The sequence below is a fragment of the Rhinatrema bivittatum genome, chromosome 6, assembly GCF_901001135.1.
Source record: "Rhinatrema bivittatum chromosome 6, aRhiBiv1.1, whole genome shotgun sequence".
Taxonomy (NCBI): Eukaryota; Metazoa; Chordata; class Amphibia; order Gymnophiona; family Rhinatrematidae; genus Rhinatrema; species Rhinatrema bivittatum.
In genome coordinates this window covers 165,163,271-165,181,318 of record NC_042620.1, presented here as the reverse complement: position 1 = coordinate 165,181,318, position 18,048 = coordinate 165,163,271, and the positions used below count along the sequence as shown (strand labels likewise).

General features: G+C 47.1%; 1 protein-coding gene across 1 annotated transcript in view; it reads left to right on the top strand.

Annotated features, from left to right (window-relative positions):
• Positions 1–18,048, top strand: part of SPAG16 (sperm associated antigen 16) — a 1,286,809-nt gene that overhangs the window by 618,978 nt on the left and 649,783 nt on the right. The window contains exon 11 of the mRNA XM_029606125.1: positions 10,756–10,899. Coding sequence (XP_029461985.1) covers positions 10,756–10,899 — 144 coding nt within the window. The remainder of the gene's footprint in view (positions 1–10,755; positions 10,900–18,048) is intronic.

Here is an 18,048-nt window from a genome sequence, read left to right as displayed (position 1 = left end):
TTTAAAGGGAACAATAAAAAGGTGGTTTTCCCATATCCTCATCTGCACTCCCTAAAGGATCTCAAGCATGGGACTACCAGGATTTTTTTAGGAGTTTCCACAAACTGGAGGATATCCAGTATCTTATTGCTGGTTCCATCCTCGTTCTGTATAGGAAATAAAATGTCTTCTGCCATTTTCTGAATAAACCCAGCAAAGGGAAGTCCTCCAGCGGAGACTCTACTTTTCTGTGGACTAGAGGAACTGGAGGAGAGAACTGTCAATGCCTCTTATTCATAGAAATCTCCAGATCTGTAGCTATACATACCCCCATGAATACTCTTGAGCCTGAGCTCACCTGGTATGCCGGGGGCCAAGGACACAGTTCTTGTCTGGCTAGTAGATAAGGCCTCAAGGAGGGAGTACTTGTCCATTGGAGTCTGGATTCCAAGGAGTTCCAGAATCTTAGGGAAGGTCCCCTCTCTCTCCCCGATGGGCTGGAAATCTCCATTGAAGCAACTGACATTGACATGGATTTCCTCCTGGGAACCGACATTAGTACTGACATCACCACTGAGTTGCTGGGTGAGTGTAGGGCATCCAGTACCAGTTTTACATCAGTCTGCATTGGTACTGATGCTTTTGATGCTGTAAAACCAGTGCATTGTAGTGCTTTGTCTATAGCCTTCTGTCCAGCACCTCTTTGAAGAATTCCAAAGCCAACACTGGTAGGGATGCAGGAAAAGAGACCATTTTTTTGTGGGTAATTAGAGGTATATTGATGACAGATCCTTGGACCACAGAATGTCCCCACTCCTGGCATCGTGCATCAATGGAGACTAATACTGATGCTTCTTGGCCCTTGCTTGAAGCTTGTCACTAGAGCTCCTAAATGCTGGAGCTGAAGAGACTGAATCCTTGGCCTTTTTCAGGTGGAAGAAGATAGAAGAAGGTCTATACCTCCTCTCCTTTCTAGTGCTCAATGTCAAGGAGTGTTCGATGTTCTCTCTTTGTTGATACATCACCAGGGTCTGATGCAGCTCCCAGGTACATTACATTAATGTCAGTGCTTTCAATGCTGGTTTCCAATGAACTGGAAATAGGGTGCCCAAAATGCTTTTCCTTGAGGTCAAACCAGGAGTAATGGTTGCACAGAGGTGGTACCCCAGATGTCATAACTGGACACATCTATCATGGGGATTCATGATATACATAACCTTGTTGCATGGGGGCACCTTTGAAAGCCACTGGTTAACTTATTTATAAGGGGAACCAAGCAAAAAATTATTGCAGCAAAATCAATGACTCAATGTCTGCTTGATGATTGGCAAGCAGTCAATGCCCCATGGTGCATCAGTGTCAGTGCACCTCACAGACACCGAAAACAAAAGGAAACTTATGAAGAGACCAAACAACCAACCTAAGGCTACCTAAAATGGAAAAAATAGACTACATGACCCTGTGATGAAATGATTCCTGCTGGATAGGGAAGACTTAAAAATTCCATGGAAGTATAGAGCAAAAGTCCACAACCCTTGGGCTGCATGGAAAAGATGACTCTGAAGGGGCCTCTGCATGGATGTATGGCAGTATGGCATGCTCAATGTTGTAAAAACTTTGAGATAAATGTTCTGTGCCAGGCTCCATCTGATGATGTCATCCTGCTTGTCCTTATAGAAAAATCATTTTATTTTCCCATATTTTAATTGTTTTTACTAGATGAAAATGTAGTCTATTGGGAGTAACTTTCAAATTTTGCAACTTTTTAGTTGCTGTTGCGCGTCCCGGCTGCGCTAGACCTGCGCCAGGGTCTGCTCACCTCGTCCTCACTCCAGATGGTCCCGGTCCGACCTCTCCCACGGCCTCAGTCAGGTCCCTGCGCCCGCGGTGCCTCACGGCGGCGTCCCCAGGCCCTTTGGGGCCTTTGACCTCCAAGCGCTCCTCTCGGCGTGGCTTGGCGTCCTCCTCCGCGTTGGGTCTGCCCCTAGGCGCGGACCGCCCAACCCTTTAAAGGGCCCAGGGCGGGAAACCGCTCTGTGGCATGCAGCGATGACATCGCCTAACCTCAGTATATAAGGGAGGCCCTTTCCCCAGAACCTCGCATTGGCTATCAGGTCGTCACCTCAGTGTGAAGCTAGTTGCCATCCTTGTTCCTGTGCTTGTTCCAGTGTTCCCGCGTTCCTTGATCCTTTGCTTGTTCCAGTGTTCCTGCATTCCTTGTTTCTGTGCTTGTTGCAGAGTTCCTACGTTCCATGTTCCTGTGCCTGTTCCAGTGTTCCTGCGTTCCAGTGCTCCTGTGCCTGTTTCAGTGTTCTGCGTTTGCTCCTGTGTTCCCGTGGTCCTTCCTGTGTTCCAGCTTCTGTTCCTGAGTCCTGTTCCACGTTCCACTACCCAGGTTGTGCCTTCTCGGACGGATACCTGGTTCTGACCTCGGCCTGTCCCTGACCTTGCTTGAACTGATACCTGAAACTGACCTCTGCTTGCCTTTGAGTACGCTCGGACTGATACCCGGAACTGACCTCTGCTTGCCTTTGACTACGCTCGGACTGATACCTGGAACTGACCTCTGCTTGCCTTTGACTACGCTCGGACTGATTCCTGGAACCGACCCTCGCTTTGGCTTGCCATCCTCGGACGGATACCCTGGCTTTGACCCTTGCGTTCCATTCAGACAGTCTCTTTGCTCCTCCTGTGACCATCAGGCCCTCATGCTTTGACACTGCCTTCTTCGAGCTGGACCACTAGGTGCTGCCTATCCTATCTGGAGGACCTTCAGTTCCTGCCTTGTTTCTGTGGTCTCCGGTACTCTCGGTTCCGGTCTAGCTCATCTGTTCACCGACAGCCGCACACCCCTTCTCTTGGTGGGCACACCTCTCAGTCATCTCTCTGGGAGACCCCCAGAGGCCCACCTAAGCCCAGGCAGTCCGGGAATCCAAGGGCTCAACCCGCGGAGCCCCTTGACCGTTATTGGTGAAGTTCCTGTCAGCCTCTTTCTCCTTGTGTGCTCCGCCTCCTGGTGGCAGGCGCCCTCTGGGATCCATCAGAGGGCCGTACCAATCCTGTGCCAGGCCATGGGTTCACCTCCAGTGCAACAGTTGCAGTCTTTACATCAGTTTTGAAAGGAAAAACTGACTCAGAAAAAAATACACCCACAAACCTGCACCTGCTATTTATATATGTACTTTCTCTGTAGACAAAGTACATACATACATTTTATATCCTCTCTGGCCACATCCATGGGCTTTTCTGGGTAAAAAGTGAAATGCTTGTGGCCCTACATGTGTCACTTTATACCCAATTAGGGTAGGCAGTTTTCAAGGACACTATTACCATGCGTTAAATATTTTTTATACATAGAAATAACTTTGAAAATTGCTGTTATACATTGATATTTCTATTTTAGCGTTTCTGCTAGTTGGAAAAATATAAGTTTGGAGTTTGATGCTTAACACTAATAATGTGCACTGAAGTAAGCAATGTGCCTCTGCAAGATAGTTCCTATTTACCACAGATATTGCTCTGTGGACATTGAGGTGTGATTTCCATTTCTGATATTTGTGTTAGAAGCCAGTGCCAAAGCAATTTGCAATAAATAATCAGATCCAGAGGTGTCAGTAGGTTATCAAGTTATTAGTTGCTCTTGAGAGACACAATAGCGGATATCATAGGAGTATCTATCTTGACTAAGTTTATGGAGACAGAATAAGCATGGTATAATGTCGCCCTTACATATTACAATACATTTTAACTCTTCAAGGATGCTACAGGTTCCAGCACAAAATAAAATCAGACCAAATAAATATTGACAAGGTTATTTTTCTAAATTATAATTCTGAAAATGCTTCTAACTACAATGTATAATCTAGCAAATTTCTAAAGGATTATTAGGGCGATTTTCAAACAATTTTACTTGGGTAAACTAGTTACCCAAGTAAAATCAACTGCTGATAATTGCCTTACCCCTTTATGGGTTAAAATTCCCACTCTGTTTCATATTGCAGGTAACTTCACAATTTCCATAAATGGCTAGGGCTGCCTAGCAATATGCAGGGATTTTATTTTGCTTAAGTCACTGACTTTGCTGCTGATATAAAAAATGCAGCTGCTAAGTTTGTGGATATTGAAATATTCACGGTGATGTCCACCCCACCCCACACTCCAAACTTGCAAACTCTACAGGGAGTTTCTTTGCTTGCAAGGATTTTTAAATCTTCCCCATAGAGACTTCAGATAAAATCTTCACGATGAACTTAAGCACATAAGTTCATTTTAAAAATGCTCAAGTAATTGATCAGTATCCGCACAGATTAACTCACACAAAATTACTGCTTTTCTTCATAGAGCAGAACTTGTGTGGATAAAATAAAAAAAATATGCTTGTAATTTCAAACTCCTCCTCCAGCTTCACCTCCCAGATCTCGTCACTAAAGTACCTATTAAAGTATGCATACTTTTATGCGCAATGAGCCCCAGACGATTTTAGAACAGCCATTTATGTGCGGGGAGGGTAATTTTCATACGAGAGCACATATGAGCATATTGGACCCTTGGACCGAGGCGGAGTTGATGCAACCTGCAGGGAGGAGCTCTGCAGGTCCCCATCGATGGCAGGCGGAGTCAGTCAGAGCAGAGGCCCAGCTGGAGCTTCACCACTACCAGCCCATGTTTCCTTTAGGTTGAACCATTGGGTGCTGAAGCCAGCTGGACTTAGGCACGGGCCTCCGGGTGGATGAATCCTATGCAGTGCAAGATGACAGGCCAGGAGCGAGGAACGCAGTGCCAGGTAAGCTAAGGTCAAAGCAGGGAGCAATCCAATAGAGGTGAAATTGAAGAAGGTCAGGGCTGGTGGCGGTCAGATGGAGTCAAAGAACCAGGCAGCGGGTCAGCCAGAGGATCAAGCCACGGAACACTGAAAGCAGGCTGCAGGAAGCAGAAGCAGGAACCCAGCAGAGCGAATTCCCAGGGGACCAGCAAAGCAGGAAGCCAAAAACCAACAACCTGGTTGCCAAGGTGTCGGAAAGGGGAGAGCTGGCTTTAAATAGACTAGCTCTTCTGACTTCAGAGAGGGAGCGGTGCTGACTGTTCCCACTGTCCCTTTTGCTTAATTGTTAAGAACTTTGATTTTGATGATTTTATTTTAGTAATCTCTTAGCCTCAGGTACAAAAATTTTAGATTGTAAGCCCTTTTAGGGGATAGTGAATTACCTATTGTACCTTATTGTAAACCGATGTGATATCTCTTTTTGAAATGAACATCGGTATATAAAAATCGTAAATAAATAAATAATAAATAAATAAATGTGGGGGAAATAACCGTGCACATGCCTAGGAGTGGGTCTAGCATCAGGCCATGCAGCAGCTCCGATGGCATCCTGCAAGGAGCATGGCCCAGACTCCCGCCATGCTCTGGAACGACAGCCACGCCAGGCCCGCCGCGGGCAGGAAGAGCACAGTGGCGCAAATCACGCAGCCAAACCTGACGAAAGGTTAAGGGCAGTGGGATGCGGGGTTGGCCCTCGGACTGCCGCACATAATAGTACCCCCTCCCCTAAACCCCCTCCCTGAAGGTTTAGGTTTCCTGGGATGTGTGGTGTGGAATTCGTGCAGGAGATTCTTGTCTAGCGTATTGGCAGCAGGATCCCAGGTGTTTTCTTTTGGGCTGTAACCTTCCAAAGATTTGAGATACTCCCATGTTTTGCCTTGTCGACGGTCATTGAGAATGTCCTGCACCTGAAATATAGTATCGGTCTCGGAGGAAATCTTCTAGGGCTTTGGTGGTCTCCAAGAGGGCCAGGAAAGTATCAATAGCTTGAGGAGAGAGACACATGAAAGATGTTATGAACCCCCCCAAGAATTAGGTAGACATAGCTGGTAGGTTATGGGCCGAATCAGTTTGGTGATGGGAAAAGGCCCAATGTATCTGGGAGCTAGGTGCATAGATGGTAGCCTAAGCTGGATGTGGTGAGTAGTGAGCCAGACTATGTCTCCTAGTTAAAATTGGGGTTCAGGTTTACAATGGGCATTCACTGATTTCTTGGACTGGTTAACTGCTTTCTGTAACATTTCTGAAGTGCAAATATATAGCTTCTGAAGTTCCATTGCCATCAGTTGAGCCATCGGAGATGTAACGGTGAGAGGAACAGATAACAGAGGTAGGGGCTTCCCACCATACATGATTTGGACCGGTGACAATTTGGTAGGGGTGCAGATATGGGAGTTATGGGAGAACAATGCCCAAGGCAGAAGGTAGGCCCGATTATCCTGCTGGTTGTTCACATAGGCCCTGAGGAAGGTTTTTAAGGAGTGGTTGGTTTTGTCAGTCTGGCTTTTGGCCTATGAATGGTATGCAGTTGTAATGTCCAATGTTATATTGAACCTTTTACATAGAGATCACCAGAATTGGGCTATGAATTGGGAGCCTTGGTAGGACACCACATTCTGGGGTAACCCATGAAGGTGGAAAACATGCTGAGAGAAAATTTGGGCAAGCTCGGGCTTCGTAGGAAGGCCCAGTAATGGAACAAAATGGGCCATTTTAGAGAAATGGTCGATCATGACCCAAATAATAGAGTAACCATTTGAGAGAGGGAGATCCACCACAAAGTTGGTGGACAAGTGGGTCCAGGGTTCCCTGGGTGCCAGTAATGGCTATAACAATCCCCAGGGTTGTCCCACCAACAGTTTCTGCTGTACACAGGTAGGACAAGAGTCCAGATAGGCTTGGAAGTTGCGTTGCATTTGGGGTGACCAGTAGTAACGTTGGAGGAGATTGAGAGTTCAAGCCCGATCAGGGTGACCTACTACACGGGAGTCATGGGACCATCTCAATACCTTTTCATGGAGTCTACAGGGAACATCTGTTTTCCCTGGAGGAACAGTCAAAAAGGTGGACAGGGGATTAAAGCTGGATCTATAAATTGCTGTGGTTGTTCAGGGAGGTCCTCTGGCAGAAAGGAGTGGGACAGCACATCAGCCTTAGCATTCTTGTTTGCCAGACAATACCTCAACTCAAAATTAAGCGAGTGAAAAAGAGAGACCAACAAGCCTGTCAGGCATTCAAACGTTGGGCATCTTGAAGGTGTTCTAGATTCTTATGATCGGTGTAGATTGTAATCCGATGCTGGCCTCCCCTTCAGGCAGTGGCACCATTCCTCTAGAGCTAACTTGATGGCAAGGGGTTCCTGTCACCTATTCCATAATTACATTCAGCAGAAGAAAATTTCCAAGAGTAGAAGGAACACAGATTTAGAGTGCTCTTAGGGGAGAACTGACTCAGGTAAGCCCCAACCCCTACCAATGATGTGTCCACCTCTAAGGTGAAGGGGCAATTAGGATCTGGATGGTGCAGACAGGGTTCCTGGAGAAACACATTCTTCAAATCTTGGAAGGCTGTCACAGCTTCGGGAGGCCAGGTCTTAATGTCAGCTTCTTTACGTGTGAAGGCTGGGAGGGGCACCACAATTGAGGAATAATTAGCGATGAAATGTCGGTAATAATTGGAAAAGTCCAAGAATCTTTGAAGAGCCTGCAATCCAGTTGGCTGGGGCTAGACACGGATGCTTTTGATTTTTTTTGCATCCATGGAGAAGCCTTGGCTAGAAACAAATGTATCCTAAGAAGGGTAGGCTTTCTTTCTCAAGAAAGCATTTGCCCAACTTTGCATATAGGTGATATTCCTGGGGGCTTTGGAAAACTTGGCTTACATCATAGCGATGAGACAGGAGGTCTTTGGAAAATATAAGGATATCATCTAGGTATACCATGATGCTGGTATAAAGAAGATCTCAGAAGATCTCAGTCATCATCTTTTGGAAGACCGCTGGGGCATTACACAAACCGAAGATCATAACGATGCAGTCATAGTGCCCATCTCTTGTGTTAAAAGCGATCTTCCATTCTTCATTGGGCCAAATGCGAACCATGTTATTCTTCATTGGGCAAAATAAGAACCAAAACCAATTTGGTGAAGACCTTAGTTCCTTGCAGGCAATCAAATAATTACAAGATCAGGAGCAATGGATATCGATCCTTTTTGGTGATAGCGTTGAGGCCCCGGTAGTTGTTATAGGGACAGAGTGTCCCTTCTTTCTTGGTCACTAACAAGAATCCTGCCCCGGCCGATGAGGTGGATCATCGGATGAATCCTTTCTCGAGGTTCTCCTGGAAATATTCCAATATAGCCTTTGATTCAGGGATAGATAGTGGGTATACTCTACCCCGCCGAGGAGTGGTGCCTGGCATCAACTCGATGGCACAGCCAAATTCCCGATGTGATGGTAAAATCTCCACTCTTTGCTTAGAGAAGACGTCCGAGAGGTCGACATCGGGTGCAGGAATCCCAGGATCTGACATCACCAACGGGAGGTGAGGAGAAGCCATAATCCTCTTTAGGCAGTACTGGTGATAATGAGGACCCCACTTAGAGAGCTGTAGAGAAGTCCAGTCAAATTGTAGAGAGTGGATTTGTAGCCAAGGTAGTCCTAAGACTATGGAGTAAATGGACTTTTCAATCACGTGGAATTTGATTTCCTCGACATGTAGCACCCCAATGCACAAGGCTACATGGACCGTGGTGAGGGCAATCTTTCGGGCAAGGAATCTCCTTGAATGGAAGAAATGAGCAGGGTTAGCTCTTTAGGAATGGTTGGAATGTGCAGGTGGTCCACTAGAAACTTCATAAGAAAATTTGCCCTGCCCCCAAATCCACGAGGGCCAAAACTGGGAAGCTTAGATTAGCCAGGGTGATGGTTGCAGGAAGGGTTGGTTGAGGGACCAAATTCGAGGAGCCTAGGGTCAGGACCCCATTATATCCTAGGCTTGGAAGTTTCCTGGACAGACTGGGCATTGCGAGAGTCAGTGTCCTGCTCGACTGCAATACAAGCATAGACCTGCCTGTGGCCTCTGTAGGCACTCCTCAGGAGAAAAGTGGCCATGACTGAATTGCTTGTGTTCCTCCATTGAGTTGGCTGGAGGAGGGCCTGAGGTGGAAGCTAGGGTAGGTGTGGGTGAATGAGGCCTAGTCGCAGCAGATCTGCGGGGAGGTCCGGATTTTCTGGACAAGCTCCTGGAGATGGCGATCAATCTTTCTGGCGAGGTTTATGAGGTCTTCTAAAACTTCCAGAAAGTCACGAGCTGTTAATTCATCTTTGATATGAGCCGAAAGTCCCTCCAGGAAGATGGGGCATAAGCAGTCCTCCCGACAGCCGAGCTCCGTGACTAGGGTGCGGAACTCTATAGCGTAGTCAGTTAGTGAGCAATTCCCCTGATGAAGGAGATTCGCACTAGAAGCTGCTAGATGACAAGTTCAATATATTTATAAATGATCTGGAAAGAAATACGACGAGTGAGATAATCAAATTTGCAGATGACACAAAATTGTTCAGAGTAGTTAAATAACAAGCAGATTGTGATTAATTGCAGGAAGACCTTGTGAGACTGGAAAATTGGGCATCCAAATGGCAGATGAAATTTAATGTGGATAAGTGCAAGGTGATGCATATAGGGAAAAATAACCCATGCTATAATTACACAATGTTGGGTTCCATATTAGGTGCTACAACCCAAGAAAGAGATCTAGGTGTCATAGTGGATAACACATTGAAATCGTCGGTGCAGTGTGCTGCGGCAGTCAAAAAAGCAAACACAATGTTGGGAATTATTAGAAAAGGAATGGTGAATAAAACGGAAAATGTCATAATGCCTCTGTATCGCTCCATGGTGAGACCGCACCTTGAATACTGTGTACAATTCTGGTCGCCGCATCTCAAAAAAGATATAATTGCGATGGAGAAGGTACAGAAAAGGGCTACCAAAATGATATGGGGAATAGAACAACTCCCCTATGAGGAAAGACTAAAGAGGTTAGGACTTTTCAGCTTGGAGAAGAGACGACTGAGGGGGGATATGATAGAGGTGTTTAAAATCATGAGAGGTCTAGAACGGGTAGATGTGAATCGGTTATTTACTCTTTCGGATAGTAGAAAGACTAGGGGGCACTCCATGAAGTTAGCATGGGGCACATTTAAAACTAATCGGAGAAAGTTCTATTTTACTCAATGCACAATTAAACTCTGGAATTTGTTGCCAGAGAATGTGGTTAGTGCAGTTAGTATAGCTGTGTTTAAAAAAGGATTGGATAAGTTCTTGGAGGAGAAGTCTATTACCTGCTATTAATTAAGTTGACTTAGAAAATAGCACTGCTTTTACTAGCAACAATAGCATGGAATAGACTTAGTTTTTGGGTACTTGCCAGGTGCTTATGGCCTGGATTGGCCACTATTGGAAACAGGATGCTGGGCTTGATGGACCCTTGGTCTGACCTAGTATGGCATGTTCTTATTACTTCCTTAGTAAATACTGCATTTATAGCAGGATACTAATGTGCATTAAAAGTGCAAGTTAGCATGCATTTTTAAAGTACTTTAAGAAAAATTGCCTAAATGCAGCAGAATCAGAACTCAAAATCCTGCTAAAAAATAATTGGGGCTCAATAAGGGGGGTCATCATGTGAATAGGTTGACCTGGCCCACATAGAGTGCTGAAATGATTACTTGTTTCAGCACCATATGTGAACCAGATAAGCTGGTATGTAATATGACTCCTCTTACTGAGCTATTATGATGTTTGGATTTAGAGTGCTGATTATGCTGCACTTAATCAGGAACCAGATAACTCTTCTGATTGATATTGGTTAGTCTGTTGATTTATTCTAGTTTACTTATAATGGCAAATTACATTTGTTGACTTGTTTTTCACAGTTCCCTTTTTTGTTTCCAGCTTGGCCTTGCATCCACGTAAAGAGATACTGGTTACTGGTAGTGATGACCACTTGTGGAAGATGTGGTCCATCATTAAAGGGGAGGTGATTATGACAGGCGAAGGTCATACAGACTGGATTTCTGGTTGCAGCTTCCATCCAAGGTTAGTGAAAATAGATCCCTGCATTAACATTAATTTCTAGAGCTTGATTATGGAAAAAATAAAAATTGCATGATCTAACCCAAGTACAGATAAGTTGTGTGCATTTCTTTACATGTATACACACAGTGTTAAAACCCCATTTTCTTGCTCTCAACCAAATGGAAATCTCATCTCACCGGCATCTAACAGTGTAATGTGTTTTTTGGGGTTTTTTTTTATTTTTGCCAAGAAGATTTAAACAGAATGCTAATCAGCATTAGGAAGCATAGTAGCTTTTCTCTGTTCTTTTCTGTGCTCTGTCCAATGTTCACTCCAGCATAACTCTCTCTCCCCATCTCCTGCAAGCTGTTGCAGATAACTGGCATATTAATTAGCATGCACACCAAATAATGAGGCTTTTACGGTGTATGTTTGCGTCTGTATTTACATATTCCAGTCTTTCACCATAGTGATATAAAGATGGAGAATTAATTAAATTATATGTACTTATGTACAGATTTGATATGGTACCCTAATCAGAGCACTTTGCAATAGTAAAAGACAAATTAGCATTGTGATAGAAGAAACTTAGAGCCAGATAAGTTAAGCATTCCCCCAAAGACACAAAATGGGAACAACGTTTTAGTGTCAGAACCTTTAGTAAGAAAGTGAACCAGAGAGAAGCCAGACTGAAGAATTAAATTAGCTTAAAACTGCATTTTCACTTTGTAAAAGAATGGGGTGAACTTTGACTTATCTTACCATATGGAGAGTCCAAGTAAGGACAAAGTGAGAGGTAGCCTGTTGACCTCAGGTTGTGCAAAGAGAAGTGCAAGATGAAGAGTGCAGGGTCAAACGTAATGAAAGACAAGAGAGGAAATATAATGAAGAGGGACAGGGACATCATTAGCATTGGGAGTGCCCTGAGTCTCAGCAGCCTGCTAATTTTATTTTTCAATTCCAATTTATCCTGCCAGCAGGCTGCTGCTTTTTCTGCAGGTGGCATTGCACCATCGAGAGTTGCTGTGCTGTTCTGCTTTGGGATCGGGGTGGTCAGAGAGCGTGAAGGACACCTATGCTTCGCTGGGTCCCTACTACTATGCAGCAGAAAAGAAGCAGCTGTTGTGATGACAGGGTCTGCGACTGAGCTTAAGGGTTAGCTGCCTTGTTGGACTGGGCTACACGGCCTATGAATGAAAGCTGCCATATCATGCTGGTCTGTGTGGCTAAAGAGAGAAGTCTTTCACATCAGCCTGAACCCAGAGTTGAAATGAGAAGGCTGCCATGTCTTGTCCACATGGTGGAAGAGAGGAAGCAGTAGTATCTTCTCTTTGGCCATATATGTGTTTGTACAATAGAATTTTGTAAATGTGAACAATATCATGTGAGAGAGCTTGTGTATAAGTGTGCAATAGCATGTGTGAAAGCTTGTATGTGTGTGTTTGAGAGTGAGCAATAGCATGTGTGATAACTTGTTTGTGTTATGGAGGTGGAACCTTGGCCCGAGGTGGGGTTAACACTACCTGTGAGGGAAGGCGAGGCCGGATGGGAAGCAGAGGCAAACAGGAACTTCGCCAATACCAGCCCTCGTTCCCTGCAGGTTGAGTCCTTGGGTGCCAGGGCTGGCTGGTCCTCTGTGTGGATGATCCCAGGGACAGCCAGGCATGGAGCATAAGAACATAAGAAATTGCCATGCTGGGTCAGACCAAGGGTCCATCAAGCCCAGCATCCTGTTTCCAATAGAGGCCAAACCAGGCCACAAGAACCTGGCAATAAACCAAACACTAAGAAGATCCCATGTTGTTGTGTCCGTCGGTCTCAGATGACTTCGACCTCTGTGCCTCACCTTTATTCCTTCTCTCTCCTCAAACCTTGGGAAGATGGCTGCTGCCACATCTTCATGCCGCTTTCTCCGGCGTCCCTGGAACGGCAACGGTGACGGTGTTTGCCATGATTTTCCTGAGGGCCTCCTAGGGTGCGTGCGCGCACACCACCTATGTCTTTATCCATGTCATGGCGGGAACCTCGGGGGCGTCCCCTCCGAGTGATGATATCACATCCTGGTATTTAGCCTGCCCTTCGTTTGCTAACAAACTGAGTTAGCAGAGATTGGATTGGATTGGATTGGACTGCCTCCGGTCTAAGCTACTCTGCCACTTCCTAGCTGCCGCATGAAGCTCTCTCTCTGCCCTTCGGGGTTATTCATTGCTAACCTGGGTACCCACTTCTCGGGGGCCCTTATGCTCTCTTTCAGGTACCTATCTGGGATATCAGGTACTCGCTCCTCGAGGGCCTGCTCTCCCTACTCTGGTGCCTACTACTGAACTACTTCTGCTTGCCAGGATCTTCACCAATACAGCTATCTACTTCAGTGAGTACTAACCCTGTCAGTCTGTCTCACCTTCAGCTTCAGTGCTTGGAGTCTTCATCCGGGGCCTTCCTCTGCTACCCGGCATTGCCTATCACCTACTCGAGTGTGGGATTGGTCTCCTCTGCTGAGGACCCCTGGACTACTTCTACTGGGTTACTTCATTGCTGTCCGCTTCCCGGACAGAACCATCAAGCTGTATAATAAATACAAATTCTCTGTGTCTGCATGTATAGAGTCTTGCCAGGTACTGTGGTTCCTCACGGGGAACCGCAGGACAAGGAACAGCGAGGATCTAGTCCAGGAGTCACAACAGGCAACAAGAGAAGTCATGTCCTATCCAAGGGTCAGAAGCAAGTAGCAAAACTCGTAGTCAGGTCCGGTCCAAGGGTCAGAGGCAGCAGCAAACGCGTAGTCTGTTCCAGTCCAGGGGTCAAGCCAAAAGTCAGTTCAAAGAGCAGGGCGAAGGAACTAAGGCAGGGCAGGAAATGGAGAGTGGAACTCAAGATCAGGAACAAGCGAGAATGAAGACTTTAACTCAAGATCAGGAGCAAGCAGGAACGAAGACGAACTCAGGATCAGAAACAAGCAGGAACGAAGACTGAAACTCAGGATCAGGAACAAAAAGGAACAAAGACTGGTACTCAGGATCAGGAAAACAGCAACTCAGGAACTAAGCTCAGGACAAGCGAGGTGATATGTTGCCATTGCAAGCTCTGACTAGCAGAGCTTACCTTAAATAATCTGAGCCGCTGACGTCATCAGTTCGGCCGCGAGAGCTTTTCCCACCGCAGCCTCTTTAAATCTCGGCGCGCGGTGGGCGTGTGCACCTAGGAGCTGGAAACCGAGGAAGGTAGCAGCAGCAACATGGGCCGTGTGGTGGCAGATGCCAGCGAAGGAGAGGAGATGCAGGCCAGCGGAGGGGAACCCCTCTCCATGCTGAAGGAACTGGGACACGCAGTAGTGGCACAGTCGTGAAGAGGGCTGCTCACCGCTGCAAGAGCAGGAGAAACCGAGCTCGTGGCCCGGTGTCGGAAGGTAGGAGGCCTTGGCCTAAGGCCTCCTTAGCCCAAAATTGTAATAGTGCCCCCCCTTATGGGCCCCCTCCTGGAGGTCTTGGTTTCCTGGGGTAGTTAGCATGGAATCGCTTAAGAAGCTCCTTATCGTGGATGTTGAGAGCAGGCTCCCAGGAATTTTCTTCTGGGTCATATCCCTCCCAGGAAAGGAGGTACTCCCATCTACAGCCTCTTTTATGGATGTCCAGGACTTCTCACACCTAGTAGGTGGTGTTTGTCTCTGAGACGAGAGGAAAGGGCTTCGGAATCTTGCAAGTAGGCCATGAGAGGATTAGAGGTTTCAGGAGAGAGAAGTGGAAGATACTGTGTATGCCCACGTCAGAGGAAGGCGGAGTTGGTAGGTCACTGGTCCAACTTGTATGACTATTGGAAATGGGCCAATGAACTTAGGAGCCAGGCGTTGTGATGGGAACCTTAAGCGGATGTGACGTGTACTTAGTCACAACTTGTCACCAGGTTGGTACTCAGGAGCAGGTCTCTGGTGGGTGTCAAAGCCTCTCTTGGATTATTTAGCCATCTTTTGGATCATCTTGGAGGTGCGGGTTCAAACCATATAGATGGCTTCAGTGGTGGCCTGAGCCACGGGAGAGGGGACCAAGAGCGGCAGAGGTGGCTGCAGTTGTCTACCATAGATGACTGAAAAGGGGGAGATCTTCGAGGATTCACAGATGTGGGAATTGTGCGAAAATTCCACACATGGTAGCAGTTGGGACCAGTTATCTTGGGCGTTGGAGTAAGCCTGCAGGAAGGTTTTGAGAGAACGATTCGTGCGTTCCGTTTGGCCATTGGCCTGAGATGGTATGTCATGGTTAATGCCAGGGTCATACCGAACTTATGGCAGAGCGCCCGCCAGTATCAGGCTACAAACTGAAGTCCTCGATCAGACATGATGACTTTGGGTAGTCCATGTAATCTGAAGACGTGGAGGAAGAGGTGCTGAAGGCAACTTGGGGAGAGGAATGAAATGAGTCATTTTGGAAAACCCAGTTTACAATATTCTCATCTGAGCAAGGAAAGTCCACCAGGAAGTCCTTGAATAGACGGGACCACGGATCTTGAGGTACTGGTAGAGGCTGCAGAAGTCCTCAGGGGTGGCCTGCTGGTATCTTCTATTGAGCGCACATGGGGCACAAATCTACTTAGGCACGGAAATCCTGGGAGACGTTGGCCACCAATAATATCGCTGGAGAAGACTCAGGATTCTGGAATGGCCGGGGTGCTTGGCCACCTTGAAGTCATGGGCCCACCTGAGCACCTTCTTGCGGAGCCTGCAAGGATCTATGGTTTTCCCAGTGGGCACAGTCATGGATACTGATAGCAGGATACAAGCTGGATCGATGATATGTTGCGGCTCCTCGGGAATATCTTCGGGTTCGAAAGAGCGGGAGTGTGCACCCACTCGTATATTCTTCTTCCCTGGGCGGTACTTAAGGTCGAAGTCAAAGCACAAGAAAAACAGTGACCAGCGAGCTTGTCTGGCGCTCAGTCATTGGGCTTGCTTGTGGTGCTTTAAATTTTTGTGGTCGCTAAAGATGGTAAACTGATGATGTGCCCCCTTAAGCCAGGGTCGCTACATTTCCTGTGCCAATTTAATGGCGAGCAGCTCGCGGTGTCCAATGCTATAGTTTTTTTTGGTGGTGGAGAACTTGTGATAGAAGAATGAATAGGGCTGTAATTTATCTTTAGGGGAGCTCTGGCTGAACACTGCTCTGACTTTGATTGAAGAGGCATCTTCCTCCATGACGAAAGAACATGTGGTGTCTGGATGCTGCAGGCAGGGTTTTCGGAGGAAGGCCTCCTTCAAGGCTTGGAATGCAGCAATTGCCTTAGGGTTCCAGGTCTTGGGATCTTTTCTTTTGTGAGTAAGCGTGGTGAGGGGTGCTGCCAGGATAGAGTAGTTGGTAATAAAGTGCCGATTATAATTGGCAAAGCCTAAGAGGCACTGGAGCATGTGTAGTCCAGAGGGCTGCGGCCAATTATGGATGCATTGGAGCCGTGGCAAGAAACAATATACCCTAAGAAGGGCAAATTCTCCTTTCCAACTTGGTGTACAAAACGGTTTTCGCGCAGGCGTTGAAGCACCTGATGGATGTCTTGCCACTGCGTCGAGAGATCCTTTGAGAAAATAAGGATATCATCTAAATAGATGAGGACCTTGGAGTACAGAAGATCCTGGAAGATGTCTTTTATCATGCACTGGAAGACTGCTGGCGCATTACAGAGGCTGAAGGGCATGACAAGGTATTAATAATGCCTGTCCCAGTTGTTGAAGGCGGTCTTCCAGACATCATCAGGGCAGATGCATACAAGATTATAGACACCTCTTAGGTCAAGCTTGGAAAAGATGGTGGCTCCTTGAAGGCAATCAAATAATTCATTAATAAGAGGCAAGGGGTACTTGTCCTTGCGAGTTATAGCATTCAAGCCCCGATAGTCAATACAGGGGTGCAGGATCCCCTCCTTCTTCATGACAAAGAAGAACCCCACTCCTGCAGGCGAGGAGGACGGGCGGATAAATCCCTTGGCCAGTTTCTATTTGATATAGTCAGTCATGGCTATTGTTTCTGGCACAGAAAGTGGATAAACTCGGCCTCGGGGAGGAGACGTCCCCAGCTGGAGATCGATGGCACAGTTGAACTTGCACAGGAGTGGAAGAATGTCAACCTTTTGCTTGGAGGAGACATCCGAATAGTCGCGTAGGGCTCCGGAATACCTGGTGGCCAACTGAACAAGCTGGGAAGGTTTTAATGGAGTCAGGCAGGACTGACGACAGCAGGGGCTCCACTCGGAGAGCTGCAGCATGGATCAATTAAATTGTGGGGAATGGCATCGCAGCCAGGGTAAACCCAGGACCTTGGGATGGATGGATTTGTCCAGGAGATAAAAGTCAATCTCCTCCATGTGAAGAGCTCCAATCTTCATGATGACTGGTGCAGTAACTTGCGTGATCTGACCAAGAAGGGGATCGCCTTGAACCGAGGTGACTCGCAGTGAAGTTTCAATGGTCATGGTGGGGATTTTTAGGTGGAGAGTGAGTTCCTTCATCAGGAAATTCCCTCCTGCCTCGGAGTCGACCAGGGCCAGGGTAGGAAGTGAACAGTAGTCCCAGGTCAGGGTCAAAGGCAGGGATAACCGAAGGGCCAAATTAGCAGTGCCTAGGGTCAGGGCCCCTGCTGGCCCTAAGCTGTGGAGTTTCCCGGCCGGACTGGATACTGGGATAGATGGTGTCCCATGGCCCTTCAAGAGATGCAGAGCCTGGCCTGCTTTGGCGCTGACTCTTCAGGAGAGAGCCTGCCACTCCCCAGCTGCATGGGTTCCTCAGACTTCTGAGAAGAAGAGCCCTCCGGCATGGGGGGGAGTTGCCTGGGGCGGGGGACCGAGATCGTTTGATCACTGGACGGCGAGGGACCCGGAGCTCCTGGCTATGCTCTTGAAACCGGCGGTCGATGCGACCAGTGAGGTCAATTAGCCCCTGCAGGGTCTCAGGAAGTTTATGAGCTGTGAGTTCATCTTTCAGCTGTGGCGAGAGCCCACCTAGGAACAGAGGACGGAGGCAGTCCTCCTGCCAGGCCAGCCCTGCCGCCAGGGTTCGAAATTCAATGACATAGTCTTTGAGGGGCCGTTGGCTCTGACGAAGTTGAAGGAGGTCAAAACTGGCGTTTGCCAGCCTCCCAGAATTGTCGAAGGTTCTCCGAAAAATTTCCACGAAACAAGACAGGTCTTGGA